This window comes from Eretmochelys imbricata, chromosome 3, assembly GCF_965152235.1.
Source record: "Eretmochelys imbricata isolate rEreImb1 chromosome 3, rEreImb1.hap1, whole genome shotgun sequence".
Lineage (NCBI taxonomy): Eukaryota > Metazoa > Chordata > Testudines > Cheloniidae > Eretmochelys > Eretmochelys imbricata.
In genome coordinates, this window is record NC_135574.1 from 64,817,332 (window position 1) to 64,838,367 (window position 21,036).

Genomic DNA, 21,036 nt, shown 5'->3' on the forward strand with positions numbered 1-21,036 from the left:
CCTGCGGGCGCTTGAGCGTTGCTTGGCCGAGCGTTCCGTCCGCCCAGCGCTATCCCCGCCTGGGGACCTTCTCTCGTCGCGGGGGGCGGAGCTCCGCCGGGAGGTGAGCCAGGATGGGGCGGGGCTAAGCGGGAAGGTGCTCGTGTCGCGGGGGCGGGGCTGTGGGACGGTGTTCGGCGGCACCTGGGGGTCGTAGGGGCCCAGTGAGGGGCGGGGTTTCAGAGTGTGGGCGAGTCCCAGACTGAAGCGGGCGGTGGATGGCCTTGCTCTCTGGAGAAGGGCAGCAGGGTGGGATGGAGCATGGGTTGGGGCTGAGGTCTTGGGCTGAGTGGCCAGTTTCCCCATTTTATTGTGAGCCGTGCAACATTTGGCCTTTTTTCCTAAAGCTCCAGCTCCTGGAGTCAGGGGGTGGGGGAGAATTTTGACTTTAGTTTTTTCAAAAGAAAAATAAACTTTCTGCTCCTCATGGTTTTGGGTAAAATGTAGAAAACATGACCCTGTGAAGAAAACCTTAGGGTGGGCAAACTTTTTGGCCCGAGGGCCACATCGGGGTTGCGCAACTGTATGGAGGACCCGGTAGGGAAGGTCGTGGCTCCCTGAACAGCCTGGCTCCTGCTCCCTATCTACCCCCTCCCACTTCCTGCCCCCCTCAGAACTCTGACCCATCCAACCCCCCTGCTCCTTGACCCCTGACGGCCCCCTCCCAGGACCCCTGCCCCTAACCGCCCCCTGGGACCCCACCTCCTATCCAACCCCCCCACACTCCCTGTCCCCTGACTGCCATGACCCCTATCCACACCCCCGCCCTCTGACAGGCCCCCCTGGGACTCCCACGCCCCCTCCCAGGACCCCTGTCCCTAACTGCCCCCTCCCAGGACCCCTGTCCCTAACTGCCCCCCTGTTCCCCATCCCCTGACCACCATCACCTGAACCTCCACCCCTAACCGCCCCACCAGAACCTCTGCCCCATCCAACCGCCCCCTGTCCCCTGACTGCCCCTCGGGACCCCTTGCCCCTTTATCCACCCTTGCTCCCTGCCCCCGTACCAGACTGGAGCCAGCCATGCTGCTGCGCTGCCTGACAGGAGCGGCAGGCCAGAGTGCTGTCTGCGTGGCAGCATAGCTGCAGGGGAGGGGGGATCCTGGGGGAGAGGCCGGGGGCTAGCCTCCCCGGCCAGGAGCTCAGAGGCTGGGCAGGACGTTCCCGCGGGCCATAGTTTGCCCACCCCTGCCTTAATGCAATAGGCAAATGTAAAAACCTCAAAATACATTGTTTTCAAAATCTCATGATTTTTATACTAGTTTTCTGGACTTTTAGGTTCTCATGAGCAGAGAGCTCTGTGACATTCTTAAATTTAAAAAACAAATATTATATTCTGGGAAATTTCTTATTTCATTTTCTCTATTCTGATAAATTTTCAGCATGGAGAGAGGTAACTAGTGGTGTTCCCCAAGGGTCAGTCCTAGGACCAATCCTATACAACTTATTCATAAATTATCTGGAGAAAGGGGTAAACAGTGAGGTGGCAAAGTTTGCAGATGATCCTAAACTGCTCAAGATAGTTAAGACCAAAGCAGACTGTGAAGAACTTCAAAAAGATCTCTCAAAACTAAGTGATTGGGCAACAAAATGGCAAATGAAATTTAATGTGGATAAATGTAAAGTAATGCACATTGGAAAAAATAACCCAACTATACATACAATATGATGGGGGCTAATTTAGCTACAACTAATCAAGAGAAAGTTTTTGGAGTCATCATGGATAGTCCTCTGAAGACGTCCACACAGTGTGAAGAGGCAGTCAAAAAAGCAAACAGGATGTTAGGAATCATTAAAAAGGGGATAGAGAATAAGATGGAGAATATCTTATTGCCCTTATATAAATCCATACTGCATACAGATGTGGTCCCCTCATCTTAAAAAAGATATACTGGCATTAGAAAAGGTTCAGAAAAGGGCAACTAAAATGATTAGGGATTTGGAACGGGTCCCATATGAGGGGAAATTAAAGAGGCTAGGACTTTTCAGCTTGGAAAAGAGGAAACTAAGGGAGCGATATAATGGAGGTATAGAAAATCATGAGTGGTGTGGAGAAAGTGAATAAGGAAAAGTTATTTACTTGTTCCCATAATATAAGAACTAGGGGCCACCAAATGAAAGTAATGGGTAGCAGGTTTAAAACAAATAAAAGGAAGTTCTTTTTCCACACAGTGCACAGTCAACCTGTGGAACTCCTTGCCTGAGGAGGTCGTGAAGGTTAGGGCTATAACAGGGTTTAAAAGAGAACTGGATGAATTAATGGTGGTTAAGTACATTAATGGCTATTAGCCGGGATGGGTAAAGAATGGTGTCCCTAGCCTGTGTTTGTCAAAGGGTGGAGATGGCTGGCAGGAGAGAGATCACTAGATCATTACCTGTTAGGTTCACTCCCTCTGGGGCACCTGGCATTGGCCACTGTTGGGAGACAGGATACTGGGCTGGATGGACCTTTGGTCTGACCTTTGGCCAGTATGGCCATTCTTATGTTCTGTTCCCTCTCCTCCTTCTGGATGCATTGGGTCCTCCATCTGGAGGAGTGGGAGGTCCTGGGGGGAGATCAGGTCCTGCCCCCGGATGGGTGAGAGGTCCTGGAGGGTTGCGGGGTGGGGGGAGAGGGTGTGTGTTCTGTCCCCAGATAGTCAGGAGGCCCCGGGAATGGATGGGTCAGATTCTGTCTTTTGGGTGGGGGGGATCGAAGGTGGGTGGTGTCGGCCCTGGGCAGGCGGTTGCAGAGTACCTCAACCTGCAGTGGTGTCTCCTGTCCTGCAGGGCTGGTCCCACTTCCCCACTCCGGGCATTGCAATCTGGGATATGGGATCACAGTGCCTCTCACTCAAATTTGGCCTAGCCGCCCCCATCATCGGGGAAGCTGGACCAAACCTAAATGGCTCTGTGTCTCTGTGTGGCAGATCGTAACACCCAGACCGAGAAGCTGGACCCAGCCCCTTGGATAGAAGCCACTGCTGCTGAGTGAGTTTTTTATTTTATGTCATTTTAACAGATGTTTTTCATTTTATGGTGTGTCATTTTGCATTTATGAAAAACACAGGGTTCTACTCATGAGTTTTGGACACTTTGGGTTGGCAATACTGTTGACAGCTCCTTCTACCAAGTGTCTCCTGCTGCATTTCTGTCCTCCAAGGTAGGCAGTAACTGACCAGTGTTGAAACTGACTTAGCTGACAAGATGGAGATGATCCAAGCCAGGGGTGGGCAAACTACAGCCTGCTGGCCACATCTGGCCCATCAGACCATTTAATCTGGCCCTCAGCTCCCCTCGGGGAGTGGGGTCGGGGGTTTGCCCGGCTCCGCGCAGCTCCCAGGAAGCAACCGGCATGACCCGCCTCCGGCTCCTAGTACTCGGAGGCGTGGCCGGGGGGGGGAGGTGCAGGGGTGATGCCTGCAGACGAGGCAGCGTGAAGAGCCACCTGGCTGCACCTCGGAGCCGGAGGGGGGACATGCTTCAAGGAGCTGCTCGCGGTAAGCCCCCAGAGCCTGCACCCCTGAGCCTCCCCCCGCCCGTGCCCCAATCCCCTGCCACAGCCCTGATCCCCCTCCCACCCTCCAAACCCCTCGATCCCAGTTCAGAGCCCCCTCTTGTACCCCAAGCCTCTCATCCCCAGCCCAACTCCCGCATCCTGAATTCCTCATTTCTGGCCCCACCGGAGAGCCCGCACCCCCTCCCGCACTCCTACCCCCAATTTCATGAGTATTCATGGACCCCCATACAATTTCCTTACCCCAATGTGGCCCTCAGGCCCAAAAGTTTGCCCACCCCGGTCCAAGCCCTCTGTTCCCCATTGCTGCACATATACAGCATTGAGAGGAAGGTGGATGATCCTCTTCATCACATTTCAGACTTTGTAAAACTAGGCAAATCTCTAGATGAGTTGATGTACCCTTGGAAGACCTCTGTGTACCCCGGGGTAGGTGTACACCTGTTGAGAATCACTGATCTAGTCTGAGCTCTTAAAGTAGCCAAAACATTTCCAAATGTAACCATACCCAGTGAATCCTTCCGTGGGTGTTCAGCTAGAAGAGGTTGTGGGTCCAGAGCAGTGGACTGGGTGGCAGTGTGGGTCAGTGCTCTGCCTCCCTTTGAAGCTGACTTTGTGGAAACTTGTGCAAAAATCACTCTCTATGCGGGCAGCTTCCACATCCACAAAATGGGTTATACATTTGCAGAGCTTTGCAGCACTGATTACAATTATGTAGTTTGCCCCATTAAGTTCAACAACTATGGTGCATGCCCTGTTTATATTTTTTCAAAGGGTTAAACTCATCATAATGCAAAACTCTGGGGGCAAATAAAGGGCTATTTCCATGCCAAGTTTTCCTTTGCAACGCTACCCGTTCAGGACCGGCTCTAGGCACCAGCAAAGCAAGCATGTGCTTGGGGCGGCCCAATTCCAAGGGAGGCATTCTGGCCATCCATTTTTTTTTGGCTCGGGCAGTTGCGCTCTAGGAGCTTGGGGGTGCAAAAAAACCTCGTGCCGGCCCTGCCCCTGTTGTAACCGTTGTTTTGCTTGCAGTGTTCACAAGGTTATATGTATTAATGGACACATTGTCTTTCCTTGCTCCACACACTGGACCAGCGAACAGGAGCCCTTCAGAGGGGGGACTGCAGGTTCTGTGCTGTAGGGTCTGCAGCCACAGGAAGAAGTCGGGCTAGGGCCACCCCCATGGCGCTCCGTGCCTCTGCTCCCAGCTGCCCCCGAGCTAAGCTGTTCCCTGGCCCACAGGCTGCCCAGCCCTGGCCGCCTCTCGCACGGGGCTGCGCGCGGCCAGAGGATGAGTGTGCGCCGTGCTTACGTAACCCACAGCCCCGCCCCCATTGCGGTCTGGGGAGAGTCTCCCCCAGCGCCCCCGCCCTCGCGTTGGGTGAGGGGTTTGGCAGCGCGACCATTTCTTGCTGAGCCCGGCCCCCGGTGGGGAACGGGGCAGAGACCCCACCCGCCCCTTCCGCGTCACTAGCAAAGGCTGAGGCACGTCCCCTGGCATCAGCAGAGCAGAAAGAACTGTGCTCAGCTGGCTTCGGTCACCGTCTCAGTCAGCCCCGCCAGCATGGACGGGGCAAGGGCGCGCGGCTGTGAGAAGAGCGGCTCACGGGCACCCGCCACCGGCCGTTGGTAACGAAGCGGCCGCGTGCACCCAGCGGGCGCGGCCCGGAGAGGTCGGCTGACTGACTCGGGCGCGCTGGGCAGTCTCTGCTCACGTTCATTTGCCCGCGCGTGGCGAGGCCTGGCTCTCGAGCCGCACTGCGCTGGGTTCAGCTCCAGAGGGCAGAGCATCTGGAGTCGCCTGAGCGGCTCGGAGGGAAGGGCCGCAGCGCACATCCCGCGAGCGTCAGGCGGGCCCGCAGCCGTCTCCGTGACATGCGGCCCTGGGCAGGGTTGCGGCCAGACCCCGCCCCAGCCCCAGTTGTGCGGCTGAGCCCCACCCACACAGCTTGTTTTATCTACATTGACTCTGCGGTGTCTTTCCCAGAGACAGACCGCGCTGTAGCATCCCCCGGCTCTGTACCGTGCTAAGGCTCGTGAAGCATTTTGGTAATACTGGCTAAGTCCACGCTGTTGTGTGCCCCTAAACATTGAGGCAGGTCTGGTCTGAGGCGATTTTACAAATCCATTGTGGAGTAATGGATAGTGTCAGAGAGATTACACTCCTGCTGCACGTGTTTAGAACTTTTTTTAGATTTACATTAGGAAAACTTTCACACGTGCTTAATTTTACACATGTAAGAAGTACCACTGAACTCAACGGGACTGCTCAAATGCACAAGTTAAGCATAAGCATAAAGTTTAACACGTATAATTTTTTGCAGGATTATACCCTTAATTTTTTAGAAAAGGGGGTGGGTTTTTTTAGTGGGTTAAGTTCTGGAGCATCAGTTAAGCTCCAGAGCTAAGGACGAGTTTTGTTTTGCACAAAAGCAGGGATTCAGTTTGTGTGTGGAAAAGTTACAGAATCTCCTTCCCAAATTTACAACAGAATTTATTTTGGGTACAGAATGAATATTCTGAGTATTTACAAGTAAATTCAATAACTAATTTGAGTTAAATTAGTTTAAAAATGGTACAGTAAGATAGTGGCATCATAGAGGAAACCTATGAGAGGGAAGACCCTCTTTAAAAACCCTTCTTTAAAAATCAGTTTAATCAGAGACCAAAACCTTTAATATGCCTTAATCATAATAAAACGGTTATTGCATTGTGTACCTAGGGGACAAAATTACAGTTCCTTTGGGCGTATTAACTGCATTTCCATATTATAACATATTTGAGTTTAACTGTAATCTTAATGCTGAACTTCTTGGGTTTGTTTTTGGGATAATCACTGTTGTCCCAGTGCCTAAGTTAATGTCCTTGAGGCCACTCACTTAGGTCTGAGGCTTCCAGCTGTCAGCTTTCTGGAGGCAGAATCCTGTGATTCTCCCGACTGAGGCCTTTAGTTGCAAACCCCTATATTTCACTCTGATCACCTCAGCGGGTGTGAATTCAGTTCAGCAGCGTCAGTTCTGTTCTCTGAGCGGTAATGACAGGGTTAAACAGAGCAACCTTCATAGAGCAAAGTACTATTTATTCAGAACAAAAGCATATCAAAGAACAATAAACAGCTTATATGCATGCCTGGCTTATCAGGTGATTCCCCACCTTCCCAATGGAGACCCTGGTGGGTCTAAAATAGTTCAGCTCCTTCCTCATGCCTGTTAGTTTTCGGAAGGTATCTGAGGATATGTGTACATTGCAATTAAAGAGCCTCGGACACAGCTATGGCTGGCCTGGGTCAGCTGATTCCAGTTCACAAGGCTCAGGCTGCTGGGCTGTAAAATGCAGTGTAAATGTTCGGCTTGTGCTGGAGCCAAGGCTCTGAAATCCTGAAAAGGGGGTGGGTCTCAGAGCCTGGTCTCCAGCCCGACCATCTATACTGCATTTTTAGCCCTGCAGCTGGATCCCTGGGAACGCAAGTCAATTGACCTGGGCTTTAAGACTTAGTGCTGCGGATTTTTTTTTTTATTGCAGTGTAGCTGTACCTTGAGTCTGAGTTATTTTTGTACATTTTCAAATTCTGTGTCTGCTAAGCCTATGTACCAGGTCAGACCAGTATGTTTGTTTTTCCCCAGGGGATGAAACTGCAGAAGACTAGTGACCCCCTATTGTTTCAGTATTACATATTTGCATTAATTAATGCCCATTATCTTTAGTTCCTGCAGGAAGCATTCTTCATCATACCCATTTAGCCAGGAATACAATTGCTAACAAGCCCATAAATACACATATACTATTATACTGACTTTATAATTGTTATATCTGTATTCTATAGCACTTGTCACTCTCAGTGTAATAGGCTTTGAATATGCTATGATTCCAAAGCAGCTATCACAACAACGTTCCTGTAATGTTTTATCCTTTAACTACTCTGCACTTTCAACCTTAACTCCATTTTAATGTAGGTTTTTTTCCTCTTGGAAATTAAACAGCTTTATGGCTGACTTCATTTTTTTTTCATAATTGTTCTTTTTTTGTTATAAGACAAAACCCAAAAAGATTATATTGACTGATAGAAGATTATTGCTACAGTTTCAGAAACATTATTGCTAATAAGATCTCTTCCATTTTCAGGTGTCTGGGTTTACAGCTGTAACATGGCTATCACGGTGAAAGAATGTCTTGAACTTCAGCTGTTGGAAATGGAAATGCTCTTTTCAATGTTTCCTAATAAAGGAGAAATAAGCCTTCAGGACAAAAATGCTCTTACTTATGTGCAGATGTATTTGAAAAATATAAAAGAAGGACTGCCACCGCGGATTGAATATTCAATTTCTGTTGATATTGATGAACCAAAGGTGAGAACTTCCATTTACATTTTGTTTTTAACTATGCAGTTTTCTTAGTTTTGCACTGCAGTCATCAAAAAAAGATGTTCCATGCTGTGTTTTTACCAAATATTTATAGTCTCCATAAAAAATGCACAGAGTTCATGTTTTGTAGTGAATAATAATTTTTGTTTGAAGGAGAAAAGGACTCAATTATCCTTTGGGCCCTCTGCTGCACTCTGCTGGTTGGCATGGAGTGCAGCAAACATGTACCTACAGTAGAACCTCAGCATTTCGAACACCTTGGGAAATGAAGGTTATTCGTAACTCTGAAATGTTCATAACTGAACAAAACATTATGGTTGTTCTTTCAAAAGTTTACACCTGAACCTTGACTTAATACAGCTTGAAACTTTACTCTGCAGAAGAAAAATGCTGCTTTTCCTTTATTTTTTTAGTAGTTTACGTTTAACACAGTACTGTATTTGCCCTCCCCCCCTTTACAAACACCAGTTCATAACTCTGGTGTTTCTAACTCTGAAGTTCTACTGTAAGTCCTCCCAGCTCTAATTTTCAATCTGCAACTTGCATCCCCTTTGGGCAGGCGGAAGGTGGTGGATACATGGGGGGGCCAATGGCCTGATGGCCACTTAAGCCCGCTGCATCATCAGTGGTGAGGGAAACAGGGCAAGGAGATCTTTGTAAAGTTTTTAAAAAATTTTCTCCTTTATACGTTTTTGTACGTAAGGAGATGATATGACCTTTGGCATGCAGGTTCTAGCTCATCCCTTTTACTGATGAACCTAATAATTGTAGGGATAGGCTAGGTTAAGGGCGTTCTATTAAATATATTTTGTTGTCGCCAGACTTGGATTTTTTAAAACACTGTGGGCCCAAGATGAGACTATATCATGCCACAGTTCTTAAGCATAATCAGTGGGAGTTCTGCTTAAAAACTGATGGTATATTTGGGCTTTGAAAGGTTCTGAGTACTCGCAACTCCCACAAATATAAATGGGAAATAGAAGTGCTTATCATTTTTCAGTATAAGGTCCAAAACATTTCATTGTTGTTTCAAATGATAAAAGAAAAATAACAAGAATATCTAGTTTGTGAGTCATAGATGTCTAGTCATATATACATTGGAGATCCAGATTATGTAGTGTTTGCAAAGTTAATGCCATATCACGCTCTGATTAGAAGAAAGTTTATGAATTATGTTAGAAGTAGGTGATTAACTGCAGGATAGCAGGAATCACCCACAGATTTAAGTTGTGAATGTTTGGGTCATTTAGCCCATACCCTCAGGAGAGCTCCTCTGTTTTGGTATTAAGGTAGAAATACTCTGATAACAAATGGGAATAATGGCTAATTTTTATAATAGGACATCCATATATTAAAAATATTCCAATGTTTGGATATTCTTGTTTCAGAATATTGTCCACCCTTGCTCTGTCAAGTTCTTAAGATAGAATTATTTACATTTGTTTACTTGTGTAGTATTCTGCACAATGGAAATATCCCTTGAACGAAGTATTCCAGTAATTGGTTGGCCTACAATTGCCTCATCTATATTACTCTGAATAGCAGTCACCACTCCTTCACCACACATGGCTTTTTTTGTTTATGAAGAACTGAGAGGTTTCAGTCACCTTTCATTTTCTTTTTGTGTGGTCAAATTGAGTGACAGTAGCATCCACTACGGGATGCTTGTTGCACTATGTTACATAACCACTCTTCCCTCAGGTGTTTTGTCTCCATATGCAAGTTGTAAAACTGAGAAAGTTCTTTTTCATTCTCACAAGTAGAGTGTGAGTGGATGAGAATGTGAGTGGGTGCAGAGAGAGAGAGCGAGCATCTGATGGTGCGGAAAGTTGTCAGACACCTGGGGCTTGCCATTCCTCTATTACAGGTGTTCGCAACCGGTGGCACGCGAGCCGATTTTTACTGGCACGCTGCTGCCAGCCGGGGTTCCAACCGCCGCCCCCGCTCAGCTTGCTGCCAGTCTGGGTCAACGGAACCCCAGGCCGGCAGTGGGCTGAGCAGGGCCGGTGGCCGGGACCCCAGGCCGGCAGCGGGCTGAGCCGCTCAGCCACCGCCGGTCTGGGGTTCTGTCCGCTGGTGTAGTGTATTAAATTTCTCCCCATAGGAACGTGCTATTTGCGGAGCACCAAGGCTGGCAGCCCTAAGTAGTACGCTGTAAGTAGCACATTCCTACAGGGAGAAATTTAATACACTACACTGGGGTAGGGAAGGCTGTGCCTCCCCAAACAGCTGGCCCACTTCCTGCCCCTGACTGCCCCCTTCATAATCCCTGACCCATCCAACCCCCCTTCCCCTGCCCCCTGACTGCCCCCATCAGAACCCTCCACCCATCCAAGCCCCCCTGCCTGCTCCCTCCCAGGACCCCACCCCCCATCCAATCCCCCGTCCCCTGACTGCCCCAACCCCTATCCACACCCCCGACTCCCTGAGTCCCCTGGGACTCCCACGCCTATCCAACCACCCCAGTTCCCCATCCCCTTAACATGCTGCTCAGATCATTAGGACTGGCAGCTGTAAGTAGCACATTACTATGGGGAGCAATTTAATACGCTACACCCGGCCCCGCTCAGCCCGCTGACGGTCTGGAGTTCTCAAAATATGTTCTCTCACCCCTTATCAAAAATTACACTACAATTAGCTTAAAAAGTTGAAAACTTAAAAACTTAACTTTGTTTGCATATTACAGTAATTGTTAAAAAATGTCTAATGTTAATAAATACATCGGTTTGATGAAACAAAGTAGTTGTACTTATGTGCCTGTGCTTAATTTGTGTTTTCGATGATTTACCTTCTAAAAAAATCTCGCATGTCTCGCACCCCCAGAAAGGGCGACTTGCACCCCAGGTTAAGAACCACTGCACTAAACTGATAAGATCTGCATTTTAATTTAATTTTAAATGAAGCTTCTTAAACATTTTAATAACCTTGTTTACTTTACATACAACACTAGTTTCATTACATAATATAGACTTTTAGAGAGAGCTCTTCTAAAATCGTTAAAATGTATTACTGGCACGCAAAACCTTAAATTAGGGGGAATAAATGAAGACTTGGCACTCCACTTCTGAAAGGTTGCCGACCCCTGCTCTGTTACAAAAACAGAGTAATAGTAGGATTCTTGAAAGTCACTTGCCCCTATGGCTCTTTCTGGAATTGCAGTTTACATTGAAGCAGCTGCCTGCTCTGCCTAGCTATGCTCAGCACAGCCACCTAAGAACATGTGCAGTCGTACTCCAGCTTCTCTTCAGGGATAACCACGTGCCTACTACAGACTTGCAACATTAGTCTATGAAGCAAGAAAGATCAACCACATGATGGGGATGTTGCAGGCATGGACACAGTGAGCTGGGACAAAATAAAGAGAACAGCCAAAAAGAGATGAAGGGATCCATGACCAAGAAGAAAATATGCTATTTTTTTTAGGTTGTGGCAATTTTATTTGATCATATCTTATTTCCTTGGCAGAGAAAGGCATATCTAAAGGAGGGTGAGTCTACTTTAAACCCTTTGTGGGGGAGAGGAGGAGACCTATGGGCTGCGTATGGAAACATACCAGCAGTCTCCCCACCCCTGAGGATTACTGCTGTAAGTAACTTTCTAAACTGTCATTAGCTGATAGGTTTCAGAGTAACAGCCGTGTTAGTCTGTATTCGCAAAAAGAAAAGGAGTACTTGTGGCACCTTAGAGACTAACCAATTTATTTGAGCATAAGCTTTCGTGAGTTACAGCTCACTTCATCGGATGCATTCAGTGGAAAATACAGTGAGGACATTTATATACGTAGAGAACATGAAACAATGGGTGTTAGCTGAGGCATTCCTGTGTGGAGTGCAGGATATGGTTCCTGAAATTCCTGTTACTGTAATATGCATTTCAGTACTTGTAGATCTGATTTCATGTTTCTCTTTTTCCTCCTCCCTTAATTTTAAGGTAAAAGTAGACTTGCATGTATCCTTGCCTCACAGCTACCCTCATTCAGCACCGCAACTATTTGCAAGATCAGAGGCACTAAACAGACAGAATCAACTGCAGCTCAATAAACATCTCACTTCTCACATCAGTTCTTTGGATTCAGGTGAACTGTGTGTATGTGCGGCTGTGCAGTGGGTACGAGACAACAGTGCATCTTATTTCCAAAACAGCGATGTCTCTTCTGAAACTTCTCCAAAAGAAAAGGCAGTAAAAATAATTTTTCATCGAATGTGGATCTATAGCCATCATATATATAGACAGGAACTGAAAAAGAAAATCTTTGATTGCGCGAAGCAATTAAATTTGACTGGTTTCTGCCTAACAGGGAAACCTGGTATCATCTGTGTGGAGGGGCTCAAAGAAAACGCTGAGGAGTTCTGGCATGTTATTAGATATCCTAACTGGAAACACATTTCCTGCAAACATGTTGAGAGTATGGAAACGGAAGGAAATGGGGAGAAGCTTCATCTCTTTCATACTTTTGAAGATTTACAGTTCCAGGCACATGGTGATTATGGACTGAGGAATGACTATCACATGGATCTTGGCCAATTCTTAGAATTCCTTAAACAGCATCAAAGTGAACATATTTTTCAATTATTATTTGGTGTTGAAGGTAAACAGTCAGACAATTAACAATCAATTGTATAGATAGTTTTAATTTTGCACATTACAAATGATTTTTTTAAGTTCATTCATGGATATACTATAATTAAAAGCTGAGTGAAATTGGTATACTGTGCTTATAGCTATTATAAGAATGGAAACTATGTAAAGTAAAATCATGGTGCAAGGATAAACCCTTTTGCTCTTGTTTTAAATACATCATAAGTAAGAGCCTTTGTTTTCAGTTTAAACCAATTTTTACTGAAAAAATCATGGGTTTTCAAAAGTATCAGTTTTTTTTGTGATTTTTGACCTACTTTTGTATCATTCAAATGTATAAAAAATAACTTGTTGTATTAGGAAAATACATAATCTCATGCAATGTATTGTATTACAATAATACATTAGTCTGTGTGTATATGCAAAGCTGCCGGTTGAAGTAAGGCAATGTATTAGTGTAGAAGATATACACACAATAAACAAACAGGCATGCATGCAAGCTCTGAAGCACCTGCGCATCTGAACGTACTGATGAATCTTATGCTCACCACGTGCACATTTCAAGCTGGTAGCAGATAACGATGGAAAGATTTTACATACTAAAATTGGAAGAAAACTAAACTATGTTTCAGAACACAAGGAAGTATTCAAAAGTTTAAAAAACCCCAAAACAGCAGAAAAGAGTGAAGTTGAGTGTATGCGCTGCAAATGGTGTGGCCCAATTATTAAATGTAAATAGTTATAGGCTAATAGTTCTAAGTCTACAACAGTAAACTGTTTATTCAAATGAAATATTTTATTTGGAGCTTAGAGATATATTGTAAACTCAGAAGTGGCATTGTGTTTTGAGTGCTCTTTTAGTTCTGCAGCAAACCACATTGAATTCCGTTCATCAAAGCATTAATTTACTATATGCTTTCCCCCTGTCCTTCCATCCTCTGAAATAAATCCTGCTATTACCCCAAAAAAATTAATAATTTTTTTGCAATGATTTTCATCTGCTTTTGGTAGTTGTAGTAACAAACACAGAAATTCCTGGGAAAAATTAAGTAAAATAAAACCCCAAAATGAAGGGCCTTAATCATAAGCTTTTGAGGTTTAAATATTTACTTGTGTAAATGACTGTTAAATCTACATCTGATACCATACATGCATTTATCACCTCTTGGTCCATGAGGCAGCCTGCAAGGCAGTGGTTGCGAATTGCACAATCTCACACTATAGTACTCAGAATTATGTAGTCTGTCTGGCGCCTCACCCGCATGACACTTGGTAGTTTCTTCAGGTCTAGGCCTGTAGCAACTTTTTTGTATGGGCTTGGGTGGGGAAGAGGAGGGTTGAAGGGGCTGCACACTCCAATTATTTTGCATTAACAACAAAAATAGACTACTCTGCTCCATGCTTTAGTCTGTGCAGCACCCTGGCCTGCTCTGTAAAGCCTGTATTAAAACCATTTTTAAAGTGCATAAGAAATGAGCCAACTAACATTTTATTTCTTACTAAAACAAAATTTTGAAAAAAATACCACCCATTTAGTCCTTTATGGCCTAGCCTTTGCTCAAAAACCGTGTAATTTTATTGTGTTATCAATTTGTCTATCCTTTCCTTTCCATCTCCTGTCTTGTTATTCCCCAGTTATATTAGCTTTTAGCTGTTCTGGCCAAGGATTGTGAGATTCAAAAACCAGTCGGAGAACACTTCAGTCTCTTTGGTCACTCGATTACAGACCTAAAAGTGGCAATTCTTCAACCAAAAAACTTCAAAAACAGACTTCAATGAGAGACTGCTGAATGGGAATTAATCTGCAAACTGGATACAATTAACTTAGGCTTGAATAAAGACTGGGAGTGGATGTGTCATTACAAAGTAAAACTATTTCCCCTTGTTTATTTCTTCTCCTGTTCTTGTAAAGTGCTGGAAATGGCCCACCTTGATTATCACTACAAAAGGTTTCTCCTTCCCCCCTTCTTCCCCCCCCCCCCAGCTCTCCTGCTGGTAAAAAGAAAAGGAGGACTTGTAGCACCTTAGAGACTAACCAATTTATTTGAGCATAAGCTTTCGTGAGCTATAGCTCACTTCATGGGATGCATGCAGTGCTGGTAATAGCTCACCTTTTCTGATCACTCTTGTTACAGTGTGTATGGTAACACCCATTGTTTCATGGTCTCTGTGTATATAAAAATCTCCCCACTATATTTTCCACTGAATGCATCCGATGAAGTGAGCTGTAGCTCACGAAAGCTTCTGTTCTAATAAATTTGTTAGTCTCTAAGGTTCCACAAGTACTCCTTTTCTTTTTACGGATACAGACTAACACGGCTGCTACTCTGAAACCTGAGGTTTGTATCTGTACTGTGAGATGCCTTGCATTCTTTTGGGTACTGTAAAAAATAATAAATGCATGGGGCTTGGATTTGCCTTTTTTCTTTATCTATTTAATACATACATGGCTACTGTATACTTTATCAGTTCTCCTCTGCATTCTGTAGCCATACCCCTCTGATCTGTCATTCTGTCTGTCTCACAAACCAAGGCAGTACCTGGCTATAGTAGATTTGTAGATGACACACACCGTTGCAGGAAGTGGTGTTAGTGATTCACTAGATGGCAGGTTTCAGAGTAGCAGCCGTGTTAGTCTGTATCCGCAAAAAGAACAGGAGTACTTGTGGCACCTTAGAGACTAACAAATTTATTAGAGCATGAGCTTTCGTGGGCTACAACCCACTTCATCGGATGCATAGAATGGAACATACAGTAATATAATATATATATAATATATTGTGACGGGGCAAGGCCAGATGGCTATAGAAAAGTAGTGGGAGCTAGATATATTAGCTCCAGGCTAAACAAATCCCTGGTACCAGGGTAAGTGAAATGGCAGCTGCTCCAGGTCAATTAAGAACTTTCCAGAAGGCAGGGAGAATGCTAGGTTGTTTGGGACACCTGAAGCCAATCAGGGGCTGGCTGAAACTAGTTAAAAGCCTCCCAGTTAGTCAGGTGAGTGTGCGTGTCAGGAGCTGTGGAAGGAAGTTGCGCTGTTGGAGAGGCTGAGTAGTACATGCCATATCAGGCACAAGGAAGGAGGCCCTGAGGTAAGGGTGAAGTGGAGCTTGAGGAAGTGAGGGCTGCTGTGGGGGGAAGTAAGCCAGGGAATTGTACATGTCATGTTTCTAAAAGGTCAGCTACCATAGCTGATACTATTAGGGTCCCTGGGCTGGAGCCCGGAGTAGAGGGTGGGCCTGGGCTGCCCCCTGCCCCATCTTTGGCCTCTGATTAATCACTGAGACTGGGAGACAACAGAGACTGTGCAAAGAAGGATAACTTCTCCTCACCTCCCTTGCTGGCTTATGATGAAAATGGCTCAGTAGACTGTTACCCTTGTCTCTAGAGAGAGAAGGGTTACGTGGAGGGTCAGAGTGAGCCCCTGAGGCTAGCAAAATCTGCCAGGAAACGCGGGACCCCCGGAGGCAAGGACAGAGCTTTGTCACAATATATATATATACACAGATAAGTTGGAAGTTACCATACAGACTGTGAGGTCATTACACATATTGAATCTATTTTCTTAAGTATCCTCATACCTTCTTGTCAACTGTCTAAATGGGCTATCTTGATTATCACTACAAAAGTTTTTTTTCTCCTGCTGATAATAGCGCATCTTAACGAATTAGCCTCTCACAGTTTGTATGGTAACTTCCAACTTATCTGTATGTGTGAACATATATATATACACGTTCACTTCTATGTATCCGATGAAGTGGGCTGTAGCCCACGAAAGCTTATGCTCTAATAAATTTGTTAGTCTCTAAGGTGCCACTAGATGGCAGTCTTTCACCTGAAGCAGTATGTGTGTAATGCAATACATTTAAATAAGATAAATCTCAGAAATTTGATTTCTTTGTGCGTTCCCATTGATGGTGGAGTATCACAGTAAATGTCATGCCATTGACCTACTGTGTATTGAACTAGAAGAATGCTTCTGAACAATACAAGTGTCTGTGTGTTAGGAACCACTGAGGCACTGTCTTTGCTGCTTCGTTTTTCCAAGCAACAGCATAGGAATCAGATGTGCCATTAAGTGTAAAAGTTAACTTAGTCGAATTGAATCAGACCACTCAGTGATGGTATCAGTTCTAGGTGAATTGCATATACGTGAAACACTGTCTTTTGGGAGCATGTAGCACACCAGAGAATTATTAACCAATGTCTACTTTAACTGGGTCTGACCTATCTGAAGTAAAATACACATGACCATATTTGAAATGAATATTTTGCTATTTTTCAAAATAGCAACTAAATTGAAATAATGTATAGCAATATTTCAGTCTTTCAGTAAGGGTGATTAAGAAGTGTCTTTGCTTAATTAGAAACGTTACTATTTTTTGTGTGGTTGCAGCCAATACCGTGAAAGACATGATAAAATAAAATAAAAAAAAAAATACTGACAGGATCTCATAGTATATAATGAATGGAAAAAACTGTTGTAATCTGATATATTGGGGCTGTTCTAGTGGCACAAACCAGCCTAAACATAAAGCCAGCAAATACAGCCTTTAGCGTTTCTCTTCAATGCCGGGAGAGCTTCAGGCAGGTAGCAATGCTGTCATGATTCATCCCACTTCTTGCCTGTCAGCACAGTCAGGGTTTAGCCATGAAAGAACGGCTGAGGTATCTGTATCCAGACCCTTTCTGCTGGACTGGCTCCTTGGGCTGCAAAACTGCCCTCAGCATCAAGGGGTCCAGCCTGGCACTAAACAGCTCAGGATCTGGGGACACAAGTGATTTACAACGAGTTTTGCAATCCTTCCATAGTTACGTCAAGTGCACCTTGGCCATACCTGAGCATCTGAACCAATATAATTCCTTTTTCTGGTTCTGTGCAGAGAGACTCTCTATTTTATCCAAACTACCCTAGAAGTCTTTTACATTTCTTTTGGGGGGATAATTCGACAACAGTTTACTTCGGGCCATCTAGTGAAATGTCAAAGTACATGCTGATGCACATTATATACAAAACCTAAATCACTGATAAGACAGTTGGTAATTACTAATCCTAGGATATTGTGAGTGGTGTACTTTTTTAAAGGAACAGTATAGAAAGACTTTAAAATAAGTTTCAACCACTGGAAATCAACAAAAAGGTTCATAATAGGGGAAGTGAAAGTAGGAAAATTGATGGGGATGGTCAAAAAATCTAAATGGGAGAGGGATAGAGCCACTTTAGTATTCAAGATAGTTTTAAAAAATTATTTTCAAGTAGTTTTATTTTCTTTAAGAAAAGATAACGTGTATGGTCTAGACGGACATATTAATCCAGTTAGGGGAAATTGTTGATTGATAAATGCCATTTCTAGACCAATAATGAATCCAGAACAATGCAGGTGATGACTGATGTCTCAAAATGATTAAGTGCACGTGTACAACGATAACCCCGTCTACACAAGGATAAATGCCATTGCCAGGTAAGAATTTTCATAATTGTTTGAGAGCTTATAAATAAAGAGTACAGAATGAGATAAGAACACAGCAGTTTCATATGAAATGATATGTCGGGAAAATTACTGAAATTCAGCATTGAGATTTTAAGGATTACTGTAGGAACAATAAAAAGAAAAGGCACCTTAGAGACTAACCAATTTATTTGAGCATTTATTAGGAACAATGCCAAAGAAATCAAAACGAACAATTTACTGAACATCACAGCCAGGTGCTAAAGGGTAATATGTATTCAATGAATGTCAAACAATAAAATGTGCTTGCTCTCTAAAGGGTTGGAGAGCTTTCTTTTCCTTAGATAAACTATTTGGATAGTCTGGAAACTGGTTATAAAGACTGAACTTTTGCTTTGGTAGTCTGTGTTTTAACAGACTGAAATATTCAAAGATTTATAAGTTGTATATAAAGAGCGTGCACACATAAGGGTTTAATACAGAGATGCACAGCTGGCCTGCTCAGCAGATTGCTAATGTCAGTATGGCTGTCTACAAAATATTTAGGTATAAAGAGTCCTATTCACAACCCTTTAATAGGCTCTTTATGCCCAGAATATACAGTACACAGGATTTTCATGAGCCTCAAGTCAGAGAACCACACTACTGAAGTGTACCAAATATCAGAGTAGCTGTTATTTCACATAGGGGGGATGAAGTCTTACAAGTTTAAAAGATATAAAAAATGTAAAACTAAACCAAATACATAATTTAACAGAAATGAACAGGTAAATAAATCACATAACTATGTAATGTTTTGGAAGACATGGTTATATATTTAACATGAGCTATGGACACTTCCATTTTAGTGAAATGAATACTGAAGATTAACATAGCTAATATATATTAGTAAAAAAACCACTCAATCACTAGAGGGAGATATATGTAGGCTTTGAAGGGATATTCATGAGCTTCTCTCATTAGAAAACTTTCTCTCGACAGCTGCCATTGCACCTGCTTGATTGCAAATGTGCATACAGTTTTTCCTAGGGAAAAATATTCTATATTTACCATGTTTTAAAACAAAAATGTTTTCATTATTTTTATTTAAAGATAATAATATAACTATTTTACATGCAAATTGTACGGTGCCTTTCCTTAATTAAACAGATTGTGCATTCTTAGGTTATTTAGTCTCTGCCATACTGTTTGTCAGTTTGGACATAATCCTGATTTCACTGAAGTTAGTGGCATCAGTGAGCAGGATTTAGTCCTCTATTACAATGTATTGTAATACGTCAGAAATGTATAGAGATGTGATTCTCCAAAATAAATATGTTCTGTAATATTCCAGCTGAAAATCAAAGGAAAAAAGGGAAACAACTGCCAAAAGTCCATTGCCCAAATTGATTTTTATTCTTGTGTAGTTATTTTAGCAGCTTAATCAATTAATTTGAAATAAAAGTACAAGGTTTTAAAGAAAAAATTAGTCTTATTGTAAAAGTTTTCAGCATATTAAAAAAACAATTTTTAGATTTAACAGAAAACTACTAAATATTTGAACCCAACTATTGCTACCTTCTTCATTTTCTATTAAAGATTTTAAAAAAAACCTAACAATTTTTAGATTTAACAGACAAAAAAGTAATAAGTATTTGAATTCTTTCAACTACTGCTACCTTGTTCATTTTCTATTAAAGATTTCCGGTCTGTATTTTCATGGCTTCCTTGGGCCAGACGTAAGAGTCCACCACAAAGTTGTCATAATCAGTGCTATAAACATGTGAGCGGATGAATGCTTCCTTGTCTTCAGGCTCAGGATAGAAAGATGCTGTCTTATTGCTGTAGGCTTGTTCTGCAATCTGGAAGAACACAACCAAGTTGACAATTACAACCTGTTAAGTTTATTGCAGTGCTGTTCCAAAAGTAGAAGTAGAAATGATGATAGCTCAACATTTAACATAAGATACTAGATCATCTGCTGGTGTAAAACAGATTTAGATGAATTTACATCAGTTGTGGATCAGGCCCAATATATTATGAGGAAGGGATTAACAAAGGTTGTGCAAAATTTTCTGAAAAGCTATGTTGGTGCATCTGTGGCCTTCTCACTCTCTTTACTCCTGGGGGAATTCTGTGCCTCCGCAGGGGCGCAGAATTGATACCTTCTGCAGATTTCTTGGCTCCCCTGCAGAAAAATGGGGGAGCAAAGAAATCCTGTGGGGAACACACACCCCTTTCCCAGCAGCCTGGGTGCATCTGCTGGGAGCAGCTGGCAGCAGAGAGCAGATCACGGTGGGAGGGAGGCTGGGCATGCGTGCATCCATGGAGACATGTTAAGGGGGTAGGGCTGGGCGCATGCCTGTGTGTGAAGGAGTGAGAGAGATTCACTCTGTCCCTCTTGCTGCATTCCGGGCTTGAAGGCATAGGGCTGTGTGAAGCAAGCTCTGTCCCTGAGGCAGAGCAGAAATGTAACTAAGCAGGCAGGCTGCTTCTGTTCCCATTGTTAGTTAATTGTTTCCATGCTTAGTCAATTAAGGCTCCTTTACCTTGCCAGAGTGGTGTAAAGTATCAGAGGGGTAGCCATGTTAGTCTGTATCCACAAAAACAACGAGGAGTCCGGTGGCACCTTGAAGACTAACAGATTTATCTGGGTATAAGCTTTCGAGGGTAAAAAACCCACTTCTTCAGATGCATGAAATTCTTCAGATGCATCTTCCATGCATCTGAAGAAGTGGTTTTTTTTACCCACAAAAGCTTATACCCAAATAAATATGTTAGTCTTTAAGGTGCCACCGGACTCCTCGTTTTAGAGTGGTGTAAAGGAGCCTTATTGTAAATGACAGTAACTGAATCCTCAGCTAGGAAGGTCTGGTTTCAGAGTAGTAGCCGTGTTAGTCTGTATCCGCAAAAAGAAAAGGAATACTTGTGGCACCTTAGAGACTAAATTTGTTTGTTTTCTTTCTTTTTTCTCACTTTTTTCCTGTGCCAGAGAGGCACAATGGGGTTAGATTACAGCTCGGGATCGATTGTACTTAACCATTTAAAAAATTGCAGGACAATGATTGGCAAAACTGTATGACTTTCATGTGTGAAAGTCTGAGCAATTTGGAGTTCTGTAAAGTAGAAT

General features: G+C 43.7%; 2 protein-coding genes across 2 annotated transcripts in view; one reads left to right on the top strand and one right to left on the bottom strand.

The window, feature by feature from the left end:
* The first annotated feature begins 44 nt into the window (after positions 1-44).
* Positions 45-13,338, top strand: RWDD2A (RWD domain containing 2A). Its single transcript, XM_077811630.1, has 4 exons — positions 45-103; positions 2,949-3,009; positions 7,661-7,884; positions 11,830-13,338. The coding sequence occupies exons 3-4, from the start codon at positions 7,684-7,686 to the stop codon at positions 12,505-12,507; spliced, it is 879 nt and encodes a 292-aa protein (XP_077667756.1). The 5' UTR covers positions 45-103; positions 2,949-3,009; positions 7,661-7,683; the 3' UTR covers positions 12,508-13,338.
* A 6,262-nt stretch (positions 13,339-19,600) lies between these two features.
* The window catches only part of ME1 (malic enzyme 1), a 292,439-nt gene continuing 291,003 nt past the window's right edge, over positions 19,601-21,036 (bottom strand). The window contains exon 13 of the mRNA XM_077811631.1: positions 19,601-19,768. Coding sequence (XP_077667757.1) covers positions 19,601-19,768 — 168 coding nt within the window. The remainder of the gene's footprint in view (positions 19,769-21,036) is intronic.

Coding starts and splice junctions, on each gene's coding strand:
- RWDD2A (XM_077811630.1), top strand. CDS start 7,684: ATGGCTATCACGGTGAAAGAATGTCTTGAACTTCAGCTGTTGGAAATG. Junction 7,885..11,829: donor TTGATATTGATGAACCAAAG/GTGAGAACTTCC, acceptor CTTAATTTTAAG/GTAAAAGTAGACTTGCATGT.